Source organism: Zeugodacus cucurbitae, chromosome 3, assembly GCF_028554725.1.
Source record: "Zeugodacus cucurbitae isolate PBARC_wt_2022May chromosome 3, idZeuCucr1.2, whole genome shotgun sequence".
Lineage (NCBI taxonomy): Eukaryota > Metazoa > Arthropoda > Insecta > Diptera > Tephritidae > Zeugodacus > Zeugodacus cucurbitae.
This window is the reverse complement of record NC_071668.1, coordinates 19048533-19066787: the sequence shown is the minus strand read 5'-3', so window position 1 is coordinate 19066787 and position 18255 is coordinate 19048533. Positions and strand designations below refer to the sequence as shown.

At 36.7% G+C, this 18255-nt stretch overlaps 3 protein-coding genes across 10 annotated transcripts in view; 2 read left to right on the top strand and 1 right to left on the bottom strand.

Annotated features, from left to right (window-relative positions):
- Positions 1–8016, bottom strand: part of LOC105217262 (serine-rich adhesin for platelets) — a 43570-nt gene extending 35554 nt beyond the window's left edge. For 2 of the 6 annotated variants that reach the window (XR_008470654.1, XR_008470655.1), the window contains exons 1-6: positions 7586–8016; positions 7272–7436; positions 6789–7164; positions 6471–6706; positions 6231–6392; positions 5666–6160 (exon numbers count right to left, since the gene is read on the bottom strand). Coding sequence is in view for 3 of the 6 variants with exons in the window: in XM_054228285.1 (XP_054084260.1) it covers positions 4559–4974; positions 5666–6160; positions 6231–6392; positions 6471–6706; positions 6789–7164; positions 7272–7436; positions 7586–7877 (2142 nt within the window). In the remaining 3 variants the exon portion in view is untranslated. Of the gene's footprint in view, positions 1–4345; positions 4975–5665; positions 6161–6230; positions 6393–6470; positions 6707–6788; positions 7165–7271; positions 7437–7585 lie in introns of those variants that run through there. The other 4 variants (XR_008470656.1, XM_054228287.1, XM_054228285.1 and 1 more) reach the window with 3 other exon arrangements.
- On the top strand, positions 761–3645 carry LOC105217263 (uncharacterized). Its single transcript, XM_054228288.1, has 8 exons — positions 761–1161; positions 1318–1482; positions 1588–1963; positions 2046–2281; positions 2362–2523; positions 2593–2823; positions 3032–3102; positions 3165–3645. Exons 1-8 carry the CDS (start codon positions 876–878, stop codon positions 3540–3542), a joined length of 1905 nt encoding a protein of 634 aa, XP_054084263.1. The 5' UTR covers positions 761–875; the 3' UTR covers positions 3543–3645.
- A 2772-nt stretch (positions 8017–10788) lies between the features above and the next one.
- Positions 10789–18059, top strand: LOC114803969 (uncharacterized). Of its 3 annotated transcripts, none has more exons than XM_054228292.1 (3): positions 10789–11216; positions 17069–17505; positions 17567–18059. In XM_054228292.1, the coding sequence occupies exons 2-3, from the start codon at positions 17464–17466 to the stop codon at positions 17885–17887; spliced, it is 363 nt and encodes a 120-aa protein (XP_054084267.1). In that variant the 5' UTR covers positions 10789–11216; positions 17069–17463; the 3' UTR covers positions 17888–18059. The 3 variants fall into 3 exon arrangements, with proteins under 3 accessions (XP_054084267.1, XP_054084265.1, XP_028895859.2); XM_054228290.1 differs by lacking the exon at positions 10789–11216 and adding an exon at positions 15203–17010; XM_029040026.2 differs by lacking the exon at positions 10789–11216 and having other exon boundaries at positions 15203–17505.
- Positions 18060–18255: the final 196 nt, after the last annotated feature.

Below are 18255 nucleotides of genomic sequence, written 5' to 3'. Positions count from 1 at the left end.
GCTCAAGTACGGTATTTGTGTAAAGCTTTATTCCGCTATCATCAACGGTTTCTAATGTACTTATATATTCAGGGCCTTAAGAAAATATTTCGTGCCGAAAACCATTGAAATCTGTCGAGTAGTTTCTGAGGGACGCTTTTTTCTGCCATTTCTCCTGCTAAATTTACTGTTTCTGGTGGTTTACGTTAGTGAGTTTGGTTTATATAGCTTTATTGTTTTTGAGACATATACACGAAACCTATTTGGTGGCGGGGCCACGGCCACTTTTCAAAAACACATTACATCCAAATATGTCCCTTCCTAGTGTGGTCCTCTGTACCAAATACTACTTTCATAACATTCTCTAAGCCTTAGTTATAACTCCTTATAGGTTTTTGGTTATCGCCATTTTGTGGGCGCCCATATACAATAGAAACCTCCTCAGAGTGTCAAGGAATATGTTTACCAAATGTCATTAAGATATCTCAATTTTTACTCAAGTTATCGCTTGTACGGACAGACAGACGAATTTCAATTCTACTCATTGTCCTGTTCACTTCGGTATATATAATATTATATCCAATCCTTTTAATTCTGGGTGACACACACAACCGTTATGTGAACAAAACTAGAATACTCTCCTAGCAACTTTGTTGCGAGAGTATAAAAATACACGTACTTGTTATTTAGCCATTACATATGTATATACATATGTGGAAATGCGGATGTATTTGACACAAAGCATTTTCAGTTTCATCGACCATTCTTCAAAAACCACAATCTCCCATCAGTGTTCATTTCGGATGTTTCGAGGAAAGAACCCACAAATTTTAATGTTTTCTTAAATTATTGAATAGTGGAAGAAGTCAAACGTATTTCATTTAAAGTTTTACAAAATGTCTCACATTCAGTCCGTTAAACGCGTTACGCATTTGCAATTGTTCTTCCTATGTTCACTATTATTTTACTGGATACAAAATGTGAATGGTATATATTATCGCTACTCCGATCATACACATATACCATGTAAGAATCCTGGAACGCTACCGAATGGCTTTTCGGTGCTGAGGCGTCGTAGTACAATGTTAAGAAACTTTTGCAATTTTGGTTTCAAGATGTTCGGTGATCGGCGATTGATATGCAATCGTGGCAAATGGATTGGCAATCGTCCAATTTGTGCAAGTGAGTCTATAACTGCAGATTGTTATATATCGCGATAAGTGATGCAATGTGTGAACTTCTAGAAGTTTCTCGCATGTGGCGCGCACAAATTTTTCTTACTTTTGCAATCATAAAGTGGCTGAACATTGAAAAAAAAAATATATTATTTCTTTCCAGCCAATACATGTTCCATTCCACCGAAGCATCCAGAAAATGGTAGAATACAATATGTGGATCAATATCATGTGGTTGTCTACTGTTCGGACGGTTATGAATTGGCTGGTAATCGTTTTGCTTATTGCAATGGCACCGATTGGGATCGCCCGTTAGGCTTTTGCAGGTGTAAGTACAACTTTTAGTTTGAAAATTTTTTTTCGAAAACTGTGTTCTATTATCGACCGTTCAACTATGAAAATATGTATATTTTTTGTGTTGCAATTTCGACAGTACGCCCCGACAAAGTGAGACACGAATGTGATTTTGAGTCTGATGATATTTGCGGCTGGGTAACAGACATAGCGGACGGTTTCGGATGGAAACGTACGATGGCTACAAATGTGTTCACCTCATTTCATACGGGACCGCGTCACGATCACACTACAATGCGAGCCAGTGGCGGTCACTATATGCTGATGGAAAGTTTTGGGCTCACATCAACACCAGCCGCCCTCACATCACCCATTTATGAACGTGCCATAAGTCTGAAGACAGCGTGTTGCTTTCAATTTTACTATTTTATGTATGGCGCAGGTGTTGGCAATTTAAGAGTCTACGTCAAACCGTTCACGAAAATGTTATCGGATGTTATTGACGACCAAGAAAAGTAAGTGACGAATATGAATGGAGTTCTAGTTTGACTGAATATTACCACAAGTTGCTTATACATAAATGTTGGTTCTTTGCAGCTTTTTGAAGTTCAAAAAGTCTGGTAATCAGAATAACAATTGGAACGAGGCACATTTTAGCATCGACGAAATGGAGGAAGATTTTCAAATCGTATTCGTTGCAGACGGCGCTAAGAGTCATTTGAGTGACATAGCTATAGACGACGTTAAGATAATGTTTGACACCGAGTGTAAATCGTTGGATAATCATGATGATGAAGCCGATGACTCCGCTGAATATGAGCCTACAACTACAGGTTAGCTGACTACTTGTTTCCACAATTCTCATTCACTTAAAATCATTTTCTTATTTGTTATTCTTATTATAAAATTCCAGAACAATCTCTCTACGATACTTTATCGTGTGTATCGCGGTGCGGCGAAGAGGCGAATATTGGTATAATGCGTAATGACACATATTTGATAGGTCTATGCAGTTGTCACTATGGTTGTATAGTTGACGATAATTGCTGTCTGGACTATAGGAAAGTCTGTCTCGGTAAGTTTTCGAGGAATTAAAACAAAAACGAAAAAATCTTGATAATTACAAATTCTAGTACCACTTTAGATGGTACGGAGACCAACACCATAAATATACCAGAAATTGTCACAACTACTATTAGCAGTGACACGAAATTTAACACAGCTGCAATGCAAGAAGAAATTATAATTGGAAGTTTTAAAAACCTATCATCGGTTCAAACTGATGCTCCCGACACACAACCTATGTTTGGTGTAACCACAGCCGTAACTAATAACCGCACAAATGCCGCAGATGATATCAAGGAATTAACAAAAAGTACGTAACAATCAGATTTTCTTAGGTCAACAAATATGTGAAATTTCAATAATTTATCTTGTGAAGAGCATTGCCGTACTCATATCGGTCTTTGCGGTTAGGAAAATGTAAACGAAGATTTTAGAGTTTGACCTTGTGTCAGCTGCAACTAGCCAAAATAGCAAAAACACTTTCAATTGATTTAATATATTTATATACCGTTTTACAGACAGCTCTACAGTCAAACATCCCTTCATACCGATCGGTAGTAAATATTATTTAATTAATACCGCCGTCAAGGTGATTAATCCACTTGAAATATTATGTATCCTCCATAACTGAGCAAACTCTCATTGTTTCAGATGAATTGGTTCGAGGCAGCCTTGTTTTGTCGTTCTTTTAATAGCGATTTGGCCATAATCGAAAGCGAAGCAGAGATAGACGCAGTGTCTTTCTACGTAACCACAAATAGCAATTTTGGAAAATATTTCTGGCTCGGTGTCACCGATTTGGCGGTGGAGGGTAAATTTATGTCACACAGCAATGGACGCGACATTTTCTATGCCAAATGGGCAACAGGTCAACCAGATGATAGTCAAAAGAATGAAGATTGCGTACACCTTCGGCCTGTAAATAATATGTATGCTATGAACGATTATCCATGCACTGCGGAGGGCTATGCGCTTTGTGAGATGCAAGAAGCCCCAAAAAGTTGTGTTGAAAGTACAATACCGAATTGAGGTTTGAAAAATGTCATACAAGAATATGTGAAGAGTGCATATCCCCTTTTGAATTCTCTATAATTAAGTTTGTTAAAATCTAATAAAATTAAAATTACTTTCAAATCAACAATCGCAATTGTTTTGGTATTTCTCGACGTTGGTTGAAAACTGTATTATGTAATTCAGGGGTTCGAATGTTTGATACTGATTTCAGTGTAAGCAATACAATGGCCAATTTTGTAAAATTTTCAAAATTCAATATATCTTTAAATTAATTACCACTCTGTGATAGCATTCCCATACTACATAAGCCTTACCAAAGAGCCGTCAGCGCTGCTTATTCCAGCCTAGAAAAAGAGCGAAAACGATTGGTCTTGTGGCGAACGAGCGCAAGACAAAGCAACTGGAGGCTACACACAAGGATTCCTCCCGCTTTGGTTACTACCTCGCTGTTGGCAGCTATGAATTTGAAAAAGACCTTTGTCTATCTCGGAACCAGCATAAAAACCACCAACAATCTGGCCAACAGCTGTTACTTGGGATCGGTAGGCAATTGAGAAGCCTCAATTGAGATCCCTCTCTTGACGAACAAAACATAAACGATGAGAAACCACTTGAAGCATTCGATGGTTTCTTGAAGCATTCGATGCAGCTGTCATCCGCAAGATCTTTGGAGACGTTCGTGTGAGCGATGAGTATCGAAGAAGGAGAAAAAACGAATTGTATGAGCTCTACGGCAGCATGGCTATAGTTAAGCGCAAAAAAATCTGGTCAAAGATATCCAGGGAATATTGTGAATAATCAATCGTCCAAGTATTTTTTTTTAAATTTTATTCAGAAGTTAAACCTGCCGTTACATTAAGTATAAAATAATAGCGAGTTGTTCTTTAAAAGTGTAAACATTAAATATTTGTTATTATAGTGAACATTGTGCTCCGACGTGTGTTAGAAAACTTTGTTTTGAAACTTTTTTTTTGCTCCCAACATTTTATTCAGAATATTATTGAGTATACCTCATCGCATACCACATTTACTCAGAGTAGTGGTATGCCATCACTATGATTATCACTAAATAATGGCTCTTGTTCAGAGGATCCACGTTTATCCGATCTGCCTCTCATTACGCTTGGGAATGAGATTTTTATGGAACTTCTGGCTGCACTTCCACTAGCCGTATTACTGCCATTGGGTGCAGCTTCTTCTGGTGCAAAATTTGCTATTATCGAGTTAGTATCTTCCGCGCCACTCTGATTTTCATAGTTTTGTGGCTGCGTCTTGCGTAACCAAATGGCCTTGAGCGCTTCTTTTTGCCGATATATTACAGTTATGCATATAGCTATTAGCAGTATGCCGAATATAAATAGTAATACAAAGGTTTCGCGTGGATTGGACTCAGGTTTCGGTTGCCATTCCCAGGTATGGTTTTTGGTATTGGTTGGCGTTTGTTTTGCTGTAAGAATTTGTTATGATTGTGAGAAAGCGTTTGGAGATATATAGTAGTCTATTATCTTAAAGACATGAGATATGTTCTTAATGCCGGTATGGATATATGATGTATGGAATGAGGATGATAGATGACAACTTATAATAAATATTAGCCACCAATATTTAGTATAACATCAGAATGTGGTCCGAAAATAGAATAAATTTCAACTATTTGAAGAAATCGTCAGAGTTAGCTTATTGTACATCAGTAACTAAATTAGACTTAGAGCCACTCTCTTAATGCTGGAGGAAACCTGAGTACATATTGTAGAGATGAATCGTGGAACTGCGATAGTCTGTTAGTACCGCCGGTATAATTTTAAGACTAGTCTATTATAAGGTCGACGGTCCCATTTCGGCAGATGCCCTTGTATAATAATATTATAGTATATTATCGAATAATATATGACCGAGCTTTCCTTGTCGGACTCAATTTAGATATTTACGTATTTTGAGTATCCGCTATTTAATACGAGTAGTTTAACCCCAAACATCAAAGATCAACCTTTCTAATAAATTTTTACAATTTGCTAACCTTAAAAGCTGGTGATGATAAATGGCAATGATATTTACATGATAAAGTATTGATGTTTCCAAAATTTACATTTAATTAAACGTTTAAAACAAATAAGCAATTTTAAGTACATATTACTCACTGGTTGGTAAATTCGTGATAACGTCTGCGGTTGTTTTGCGCTCAATGGTTGCGGCGGTGGTCACATTCAAGATCGGCTGTGTGTGGTGTACGGTGTAAGTTTGAGTTGGAGGTATGATTTTGGTCGTAGCAGTTGAACTTTTTGTAGACGTTGTTATTGTTGTGGGTATTGTACGTATTGTAGTCGTTGTTGTAGTTGTTGTTGTTTTTGTTGTTGACGGGGTTGTGAGTATAGTAGAGCTTACTTTGGGTTTGGCGGTTGTGGTTGTGGTTGAGGTTGTGGTTGAGGTTGTTGTTGGCTTACTCGTGCTTGTTATTGGAGTTGAACGTATTGTTGTTGTACTTGTGCTTGTTGTTGTGGCCTTTTTGGTCGTTGTTGTCGTAGTTGTTGGTGGTTTTATTATAATTTCTTTCGACGTTGTTGATGTCGATTTCGTGTCCCTTCTAATCGTTGTTGTAACAATGTCCGGTATTACGGTGGTAGACTCCGGAGCATCTAAAATGGCACAATAATTTGTAATAATAATAATTATTTTTTTTTTTTTTTTGAATCCTCAAAAACTTACCGAGACAGACTTTCGTATAGTCCGGACAGCAATTATCGTCAACTATACAGCTATCGTGACAACTACATAGACCTATCAAATGTGTGGAATTACGCATTATACCAATATTCGCCTCTTCGCCGCACCGCGATACACACGATAAAGTATCGTAGAGAGATTGTTCTGGAATTTCATAATCAGAATAACAAAAAAAAATGATTTTATATGAGTGAGAATTGTGGAAACAAGTAGTCAGCTAACCTGTAGTTGTAGGCTCATATTCAGCAGAGTCATCGGCTTCATCATCATGATTATCCAACGATTTACATTCGGTACCAAACATTATCTTAACGTCGTCTATAGCTATGTCACTCAAATGACTCTTAGCGCCGTCTGCTACGAATACGATTTGAAAATCTTCCTCCATTTCGTCGATGCTAAAATGTGCCTCGTTCCAATTGTTATTCTGATTACCAGACTTTTTGAACTTCAAAAAGCTGCAAAGAACCAACATTTTTGTAAAAGCAACTAATGGTAATATTCAGTCAAACTAGAACCGCATTCATATTCCCCACTTACTTTTCTTGGTCGTCAATAACATCCGATAACATTTTCGTGAACGGTTTGACGTAGACTCTTAAATTGCCAACACCTGCGCCATACATAAAATAGTGAAATTGAAAGCAACACGCTGTCTTCAGACTTATGGCACGTTCATAAATGGGTGATGTGAGGGCGGCTGGTGTTGATGTGAGCCCAAAACTTTCCATCAGCATATAGTGACCGCCACTGGCTCGCATTGTAGTGTGATCGTGACGCGGCCCCGTATGAAATGAGGTGAACACATTTGTAGCCATCGTACGTTTCCATCCGAAACCGTCCGCTATGTCTGTGACCCAGCCGCAAATATCATCAGACTCAAAATCACATTCGTGTCTCACTTTGTCGGGGCGTACTGTCGAAATTACAAATCACAAAAAATATTCATATTTTCATAGTTGAACGGTCGATAATAGAACACAGTTTTCGAAAAAAAAATTTCAAACTAAAAGTTGTACTTACACCTGCAAAAGCCTAACGGGCGATCCCAATCGGTGCCATTGCAATAAGCAAAACGATTACCAGCCAATTCATAACCCTCCGAACAGTAGACACCGACATGATATTGATCTACATATTGTATTCTACCATTTTCTGGATTCTTCGCTGGAAATGAACATGTATTGGCTGGAAAGAAAGAATATATATTTTTTTTCAATGTTCAGCCACTTTATGATTGCAAAAGTAAGAAAAGTCGGTGTGCACCAAGTGCTAAAAACTTCGAGAAACTTTCATCATTTATCGCGATATATAACAATCTGCAGTTATTGACTCACTTGCACAAATTGGACGATTGCCAATCCATTTGCCACGATTGCAATTCGTTCGCCGATCACCGAATATCTTAAAACCAAAGTTGCAATGATGTGTTAACATCGTATTACGACGTCTCGGCGCCGAAAAGCCATTCGGTAGCGTTCCAGGATTCTCACACGATATACGCGAACGATCGGAGTAGCGACGTGCTTCATATATACCATTCACATTTTGTATCCAGCAAAATAATAGTGAACATAGGAAGAACAATTGCAAATGCGTAACGCGTTTAACGGACTGAATGTGAGACATTTTGTAAAACTTTAAATGAAATACGTTTGACTTCTTCCACTATTTAATAATTTAAGAAAACATTAAAATTTTTGGGATCTTTCCTCGCAACATCCGCAATGAACACTGATGGGAGATTATGGTTACTGGCGACTGGGCGGTGAAACTGAAAATACTTTCGGACAAATACATGCGCATAGCCACATATGAAAATACAATATGATATGCATATTATATATATATTCATATATATGCATATATGCATATCCAACACATGTATATGTTGCGAGTTTGCCGCTCTTTGTTTTGCATAGCTGATAAGTTGGAATGTATTAAGTCCTCAAGTTCTTTAAGCAGTGCGATATTACTTCATCTTAATATGTACACAAACAGGCAAACAATTAGAAACGCTTAGTGAGAGTTACAAGTAAGAGCTGGTGGCCTTTGTTCAACGCGATCGGATGAAATTGAATAATGTATTGTGTTGAATGGCTATGGCTATGTGGCTACTACAGCAGATAGAGTTGTCCATAACTCGAAGTTCTTCACAACTTGAGCTCTTAAATGAGCAATAGAAGTCAAATTTCTAACAAATTACTTTGTATAACCAAAAGTCTCTCTAACTCGAAGTTTTTTTTATTATATTATGGATTATGGTGATTTGAATTATGGAAGTTCAACTGTATTTATATATGTAATTCTCTCTACTTGACTCTAATTTCGATAAGACAAAAATTATATATTTTTTAAGCGTATCGCACTGACTCCCATATAACAAAGTACCTCTTAAGCGGTAGCAAAGATATCATGGATGCCCTAGAAATACAGCGCCTACCATACTAATAACTACGAACATCCAATACCTCTAGAGTTTCATAGAAACTGAATGTATATACTGAATGTATGAACTGTAGTAATCGCTATATATTATAACGAAGGCATAAAATAAACTATATATATTGTAGCCTGCCACACTCTTTCATTCACAAATTCTTTCTTATTGATAATTCACAAGTATTATGACCCACAACAGCCTTCATCGAATCGTCACTACTATGCACGCTATCGGTGTGCGTTGCTCTCTGCTTAAAACATGTACAGACTTACAATATGGCGAGCAGAATACTTTTATAGAAAAGAGAGTACCAGAAGTTTCATTAATCGAGTGGATGCTGTTTTTACAATAAAACTAATGAAAGTCTAAATAATAATTGAGAGAAATAATACTCTTTTATGGTCATTTATAATCCATACTCAGAGTGTGTACATATGTATATATAACCTTCCGGTGACTTGAGGCAAATAGTGAGTCAGTCATTAGTTATTTTATCATAATTTCTAACGAATATTTCGAAATTTTAATAATCCGTGTAAAAATTTTTGCATAAGCTGATGGCTTAAGCCTTAAGGGGTTACATAGGTTTTGTCGGGTAAAAAATTTTAATTTTGGCACATTTTTTTCCAAAAAAAATCGGTCAAATTTGCTTGACATTTTCATTTTTTTTAATAGTTGTAATTGAAAAAAATTAAAACCTTTCGTTCAAGCACGAGTAATATCTCGAGTATCTCGAACACCTGTGCAAAATTTCATCAAGATCGGTTGAGTAGTTTTCGAGAAAATTTGACAACCGACATTGAAAACACGGTTCCGAGAAAAACGCGCTTAAAGTTTTGAGTAACAATGATACCTGAGTTGGAGCGCATAGCTTCCAAAGGCTGTATCACCGAAACTATTTTTCGGATCGATTCGAATTTTGGGATAATATTGAGATGTTGTAGAAATTAATAAGCCAAAAAAACAAAAAATCGATTTTTTGAACCCCCTTAAGTGAGGAAGTATGTATGTAGTCTAAATAAAAGTTTTTCAAAGAATATTTGATAATATTCTGAGCTGAAAAATGAACAACTATGAACAACTTCTCCAATATTTAATTCAATGAAATGAAGCATGATTATCGTTACGGTCTTTAAGATGGGCTTCTTTTCAGTTCAATTAAACATTAAAAATCAATCAAAATTTCAATATACTTGTTTCGTCGAAAAAAGACCTTTTTTCATGCATTTTTTTTTTTTAATTATTGCTGTAGGTTTATTTTACTTATTATTATATGAAAGTACAACATTTGAAGGATACTTAAAAAAATTTTTATCGAAAAATAGCGAGGAATAATAATTTATCGTCGAACTCTGCAGGCACCTCGAAAAGAAGTTTTTGTGCGGTGACCAGCCTACAGCATCACTGGATCATCCGAAACCAAAAAATCAAAATGCTTTCTATAGTTTATTAGTTTATCTTTCAATTGTCGTCAATTTTTTTTTAATTTTTCAATTTTTGGTACCATTTTCAAGCCAAAATGACGATTTTAGACGAAAAAATCGACCAATTTGTTATTGTAAAATTGTTAGTAATAAAAATTTTTTAATTTTTGGAAAAACTCGATGTCATTCGAGAGGTATATGTAGAATATATGTAGAATATTTGTTCAAAATTTCAAAACGATCGATGCAGTAGTTTTTTCTGTAGGCTCTTTAAAAATGACATATTTGGGAAAATCGATTCAAAGTTTTGTACACTCTGCGCAGGTAGCTGGAGGTACCGTTATTCAACCTGCTGTAACTTCGTTAGTTTCTCTCCGAATGACCTACAACTTTCACACAATATTCTTGAGATGTTGATGGTTCAGAAAAAAAATAAAAAAAAAAAATGAAAAAAAGTTGTCAAACCTTACCCCCCTTAAGATATGCCACACCGAGAACAGCTACCTATAGATAGAACGCTGAACACTTTTATGGAACAACTGAGCCTAGCGAAGAAAATATACACAGAGAAATATGTAAGTCCCATGAATAGTGCGGCTCGGATATAAAATCATCAAGTAACTCTTGGCAACCTATACTCCTTTTGCTGTTCCTTTTGTAATTATTACTCCAGAGTTTTTGGTACAAATGTGACCGATGAACTGTTTCATGATGAAATCTCTCAATGCGGATGAACAATTTTCCAAAATTTCGCGACTGTTCAACATAATTGTAAAGAAGTGGTATACCAGCATATTCCCACCGTATAAACGAACCAATATTCATAAACATTAGCACAATATACTTTTATCAAGCCCACTTCATGCCCTCCCTTAAAGCAAACTGTCGCCTCATGCATTATATGTAGGTATTAAATTTCTCGCATATCAGCAACTTTATGAAATTTTCTTCGTAAACCGCACTTGGCACTCTTTAATACGCGCATTCCCCAAGGCGCAATCACGAATTTATCAACGAATTATACTCGCTTTGCTGGCATTTCACCACTTTCGCTAATCACCAGTAAATATTTACGCCGTGCGCAATGGCCGATGGAAGTTGGTGAGTAAAAAAACAAAATGTGCAAACAAATATATATACATATACACAGATACAAATATGTATGTATGTATATACAAACACACATATACATGTACTAACATTCCTTAGACTGTCGGCGAGTCAATATGAAAAGGTTGACTGCACGTGCAGATCGTGGAAACCAATACACCATAGTATGAAAATAAATTTACATAATTCAGAGTGTCTGTATGTGTGTATTTACAACATTCATTCATGTAAAACTGTTTTTTTTTTTCATTGAAATCCGCCCTTAAAGTGCGTGGCAGGCATACATATATAGTACATTTGATACAGTAGCTGTTACAGCAGCCAATGCTGTGCAACAACAACAACACATCACACAAGCAAACAATAGAAATTATTAGAAAATTATATATTATAACAAGTAAGGAAAGTAAGTAAGGCTAAGATCGGGTGTAACCGAATATTTTATACGCTCGCAATTTATTGATTTAATTTTATTTATATTATATAATACACCCACATATTCGTCATATATATGGTATAAAGTCCATTAAAAGTTTGAAACCCCTAATATTAAGTATATGGGAGCTAGGTGAAGTTATGACCCGATTGCACGCATTTCAGGCACGGAGACATATAATTAAAATAAAGATATTCATTCTGAATTTCTTCAAAATATCTGAGAGCCTTACCTACATACATATATTTTCGGTAAGAAATTTGTTAGAAGCAGTTCGATATATGGGGCCATGAAAACTTATTGTCCGATTTCGACGATTTTTAGAAGAGCGGTGCCACTCTTTAAATGTAGTATTTTTGCAAAGTTCCGATATCTTCACTAGTGCTTAATTTATATATTGTAATGTAAACGATTCAGATCGTCGTCAAAGTTCTGGTATATGGGAAGTAGGCGTGGTTGTGAACCGATTTGGACTATTTTCACAACATATCGTTAGCTTCCCAACATAAAGATATTATAAACCGAATTTCATTGAAATTGTTCGAGAAGTTTCGGAGATATGGTTTTTGACCCATAAGTGGGCGGAACCACACCCATTTAAAATTTTGTATATCTTTTTGAGTGCAGCTCTTCTGTGCCATATTTATAATGAAATTTAAGGTATCTAGTGTTTCCCCTTACTGAATTAAAGTAGTTTTCAACATAACCTTTGTATGGGAGGTGGGCGTGATTATAATCCGATTTCCTCCATTTTTGGACGGTATGAGGTAGTACCTAAAAGAAACGATTCTGGAAAGTTTTCTTGATATAGCTTTGGTAGTTTATGAGATATGTACAAAAAACTTACTAGGTGGCGGGACCACGCCCACTTCCTCAAAACATTACATCCACATACATATGCCCCTTCATAGCGCGATCCTTCATACCAAATTTTACTACAATAGCTTAATTTATGGCTTAGTTATAGCTCTTTATATGTTTTCGGTTATTGCCATTTTGTGGGCATGGCAGAGGTCCGATTACGCCCATCAGAGACAGAAATAGTAGAGAACATTGACACACACCCGTGACATGCATTACGAGGTTCCCGTATATTAAAAACATTTCATTAGCAATTTGAAAGGCTCTGAAGAACTTAGTTGTCTTCGTTAGAATCAATTTGTATCTCGATATTTTTATATTAAGTGGCCTCCTATAATCCAATGAATATTGGAAAAAATACTTGATAGATAGTTGAATAGACCAAAATAAAAAAAAAACGACTGAAAACATATATTGACGATAAACGAAAATTGGAAGTAAGGAGCTTATAGCGACCTATATTTTATAGAGAGTATCTCACGTCGTTTTTTAATTGTTTTTTGGGTCGGAAAACTATAAGATTCATTAGATTAGTATTAGTAAAACTTTAGAGGACACTTAGTCGACAGTTACTTCCTTTCCTTTCTCCTTCCTTCGGTGAGAAAAACAAGTTCTATAAAAAACGTATATCATATACCAACTACATACTAGTAGATATCTCGTACAGACTGGATAAGGAATCGCAGCAAAACGAAACTCTACAAGTTTCTCATCATTTCCATCCTAATGTATGCTGCAGAAGCGTGGACGATGACGACATCCGACGAGACTACTCTAGAAGATCGAGAAAATATTTGCCTTAGAATATTGGCAAGGCGACTACCGCAGACGATGGAACGATGAGCTGTACGAGTTATACGACGACATAGACATAGTTCAGCGAATAAAAAGACTGCGGCTACGCTGACAAGGTCATGTTTTACGGATGTATGAAAACACTCCAGCTCTGAAAGTGTTCGATGCAGTACCCGTTTGTGGAAGCCGAACTCCACTCCGTTGGAAAGACTATGTGAAATGCAACCTGGTTGCCACCAATAAGCAACAAGGAGGAATGAGTGGCGCGCTCTGGTGGATTCGACTATAATTGTCCAAGCGGTTCCTACGTCAAATATATATATATATATATATATATATATGTATATATCTCGACGACCCTTTGGCTATAATCGCTTAAAGCGGTTCCTACGCCAAATATATATATATATATATATATATATATATATCTCGACGACCCTAAAATGTAGGAAGCCTCAGTTATGGAATATATTTCTTTCGTAAAACACAACAATACATTAGTACAACACATTACGCGCGGGTATAAAAATTGTGAGGCGAAATGAACGAAACATTTATGAATAGAGTTCGTGAATATATAGATTTTGTAGGTATATATGAGAGTAATGGCTAGCTTGTAGTACTTAGTCTAGGTTGACATTTGTATGGTTGCAGTTGGCTTGCTTACTTGCTGAATTAAATTACAAACAACGAATTATGTACATTATACCAACTGCGTCTCCGGCAGCGCATTCACAGTAATTTTTTGCGCTCCAACCGGAAGACACACAGAAGCCATCAACAGCCTACGCTAAGCACTCTCAAGCGCTGATTGTGTTAGAATGATGAGTGTTGCCAGCCTAGTCTGCTGCGTGCCTGCCAGCCCGCCGTCGTCGTCGTCGCTCCTGCTACGGCGTGCGTTGGTCACGTGCCGCCATTAGCATCAACGGTGATGATGGTGAATTATAAAGGGTGATTTTTTAAGAGCTTGATAACTTTTTAAAAAAAAAAACGCATAAAATTTGCAAAATCTCATCGGTTCTTTATTTGAAACGTTAGATTGGTTCATGACATTTACTTTTTGAAGATAATTTCATTTAAATGTTGACCGCGGCTGCGTCTTAGGTGGTCCATTCGGAAAGTCCAATTTTGGGCAACTTTTTCGAGCATTTCGGCCGGAATAGCCCGAATTTCTTCGGAAATGTTGTCTTCCAAAGCTGGAATAGTTGCTGGCTTATTTCTGTAGACTTTAGACTTGACGTAGCCCCACAAAAAATAGTCTAAAGGCGTTAAATCGCATGATCTTGGTGGCCAACTTACGGGTCCATTTCTTGAGATGAATTGTTCTCCGAAGTTTTCCCTCAAAATGGCCATAGAATCGCGAGCTGTGTGGCATGTAGCGCCATCTTGTTGAAACCACATGTCAACCAAGTTCAGTTCTTCCATTTTTGGCAACAAATAGTTTGTTAGCATCGAACGATAGCGATCGCCATTCACCGTAACGTTGCGTCCAACAGCATCTTTGAAAAAATACGGTCCAATGATTCCACCAGCGTACAAACCACACCAAACAGTGCATTTTTCGGGATGCATGGGCAGTTCTTGAATGGCTTCTGGTTGCTCTTCACCCCAAATGCGGCAATTTTGCTTATTTACGTAGCCATTCAACCAGAAATGAGCCTCATCGCTGAACAAAATTTGTCGATAAAAAAGCGGAACACCGAACACTGATTTTGGTAATAAAATTCAATGATTTGCAAGCGTTGCTCGTTAGTAAGTCTATTCATGATGAAATGTCAAAGCATACTGAGCATCTTTCTCTTTGACACCATGTCTGAAATCCCACGTGATCTGTCAAATACTAATGCATGAAAATCCTAACCTCAAAAAAATCACCCGTTAGATGGCGCGTGGCAAGACAACCGACAGCCGACACAGTCTCACTGCCAAAGTCCACACACACACAGAGTCATAGTCAGGAGTCAGGAGTAGTAGTCAAAGCAACTCCCTAGCGACGCCAGCAAGTTGAGAAATATCGAACTATTTGCCACATCGTTCCAACGCTTCGTATTACCTTACATAACGTCACTGTGACCCATCGTCCGGCCGCACTCTCTATACGGCTCATCTGCTGTTCCACCCACCCCACATGAAGTTGCGTTCAATTGCATTCGTCGCGCCATCATTCAACAACGCAGCAACGGAAGTGGCAATAAGAAGTTGTCAATATTGAGTGATTATCTGTGCGATTGCAAAACTCGTTGCCGCACTGATTCACCACCATTAACTAGCGAGCTTGGTGTGTGGCTGAGCGTATGCTGGATGTCGGTGTGCTGCTGCTGCTGTAGTAACTGGTTGCCGCTATTGCCGTGCATTTGGTGTCGGTTGCCAATGGGAAAACACCAATCGACATACAAATTTCACATAAACTTCGATTGCACTCATACCATCATCCCCACGTTGAATTGTGTTGCTTGTGTTGGTGCATAGGAAATGTGGAAATCGTTTAGTTCTCATCACTGCCAGTTAAGTGTTGTTATTGTTTTTGTTACGAGCACTGCCGTTGCGTATTTAGTTGCGCTATTGCTTTATATGCCCAACCTGATAGAGTTTCTAATGAAAAGTTGCAAAAAGGAAGCCACTTCAGATTGAACTCCTTGCGGAAGTATGCGAAAGCTGCATAATTTCCTGAGTTAGCGAAGTGTGTTTATCGCATTGCAGGGCTTACTTTGGTATTATGTGGAACTACCATCGTTTATATTACTACAATTATAGGAAAATGGTGGAAAAGTTTGTTTCAATTGTTAATGGTTTGAGAGAGAGGTTAAACGTGATAACAGAAAGTCCATAGCAGACAATTATTTCACGCTCTAGTTAAGTGGAGGATATACGTCTTGAGACTATCCTGCAGTGTAGCCCGAACAGATGGTAGTCTGCTACGGAACTCTCCGTCCTTCATAGCATAAGATCTATCATCACCAGTAAATTATCCAATAGTCATCAAAGCGAAAACAATTGGATTTTAAACTCCAGATCCAATGACAACAATGCTAATACTCAACTCTAACATATCTTTGTGATATGATAATAATCGGAAATCGAAATCGAAATTAAAATTTAACAACGCGCTGTCATTGAAATATGATTTCAGCAGGGGACTCTGAGCTACATATATTTCCAATCGTTCCTTAAAGCTAGAGAAATCTTATGGAACAACAAATTTTGCAATATGGGCCAACCTCTCCGTAATACTGAAGATCCTCATTCAAGATGTTTCATTAATATTTGCTCTCTTTTTTGGTAGTATATGCTCTAGATGGCATACTATCATTAATCGTTATGGGGATCTCCATACAAATAGCTTACTTTATAAGGAAAATAACGTTAAAGTTGACAGTTGTCTTTATAAAATTAATTCCTTCAGGTGATAAAAATATATATAAGAGATATATACAGTGGTGCTCCAATATAACGAACACCTATATAACGAATGTTCAATATAACGAACACTGTTTTTCAATACATTGATGATTCTATATAACGAAAGCTGGAAATTGGATGAACTCGATATTACGAATGTATTACGTTTGTATTTGGTTTTGGTTGTATTACAACAAAAAACAATGCATGCAGTTAAATAACCGTCGGTTCGTCGGACGTTGTTATTATTGAGCTATTTTTTTAAAGAATTCTATTTATTTTTTTATAGTTCAGGTTTGTATATTACAATAATTTTCACTTCTATACTCCTTAATAATACATTTAATTATAGGTTGAAGATTTTCTTCTAAGTCGAAATTTACCAAAGCGAGCAATATTACTCCTGGATAACGCTCCAGATGGAAAAATTTGGACAGTGTTTATGCCACCGATAGTAACGGCTCTAATTCAACCAAGGACCAGAACGCGATTCGCCTCACCAAATTATTTTACCGAAATTCTTTACTGAGCAGTGTAGTGCAAAAAGAAAATATAAACACAGCGTTAAAGGACCTCACCCTTTTCAATGCAGTTTAACTTATTGCTGCAGCTTGGGAAAAAGTTTCAGGGGTTGTTCTTCACAAGTGTTGGAAAAACATTTTAATTAATAAAACCACACCTGACGATGAAGATGATGAGGACAATATACCTCTAGCAGATTTGCGATTCAGAGAAGACCTTTCTGTTATGGATAGCACACTTTCTCTTATTCATACAATGTTTCCCCAGGTACGGTTTAACTTATGCATTTGTAGAAATAATTTAAATTAATATTCAAATAAAATTTTAGACAAACTTCAACACAGATGATTTGGAAGCATGGAACAGTGTAGACAATGTACTTGTAGAAGAGAACCCGAGCCCTGAAAATGAACTAGCTATAGAAATTTCGGAAGAGGAGGAAGGTGATACCGCTGCAGTTGTAGCTGTGCCGCCAATAAAGCATACTGATGCCATCGACTGCTTTGAGAAGTGTATCAAATGGTCCGAAGAAAACAACGTGGAACAGGAAAAAATATTTTTTATTGAAAAGCCTACATCAAAAGGCACAGGATCTCAAAATTTCTCGCCCACAAAAGCAAATGAACATAACAAATATCTTTTCAGTTGAATAATGCTCATATTTTTGTTATAAAATTCAACTTTTATTAATTTTATTGTATGCATTTTCCATTGTATACATATTTATTTTAACCAATGCTTATGAATTCATGAATAAATATATATTTTTAAACATATATGTACCAATATTAATTTAGTTTTCGTTTCCGATATAACGAATATTTCAGTTTAACGAACGGTCCCAACATTATATCGTTCGTTATATTGGAGTACCACTGTATATGAGATTTTTTAATGACATTGAACGCGGTCTTTAAGTAGCTCTAACCCTTTTATATCCTATATATTGTTTCTAGCCCTTCTGGTTTAGTTTATTCCCAATAATCGATTAAATAAAATTCAATAAAATTTCGCAAA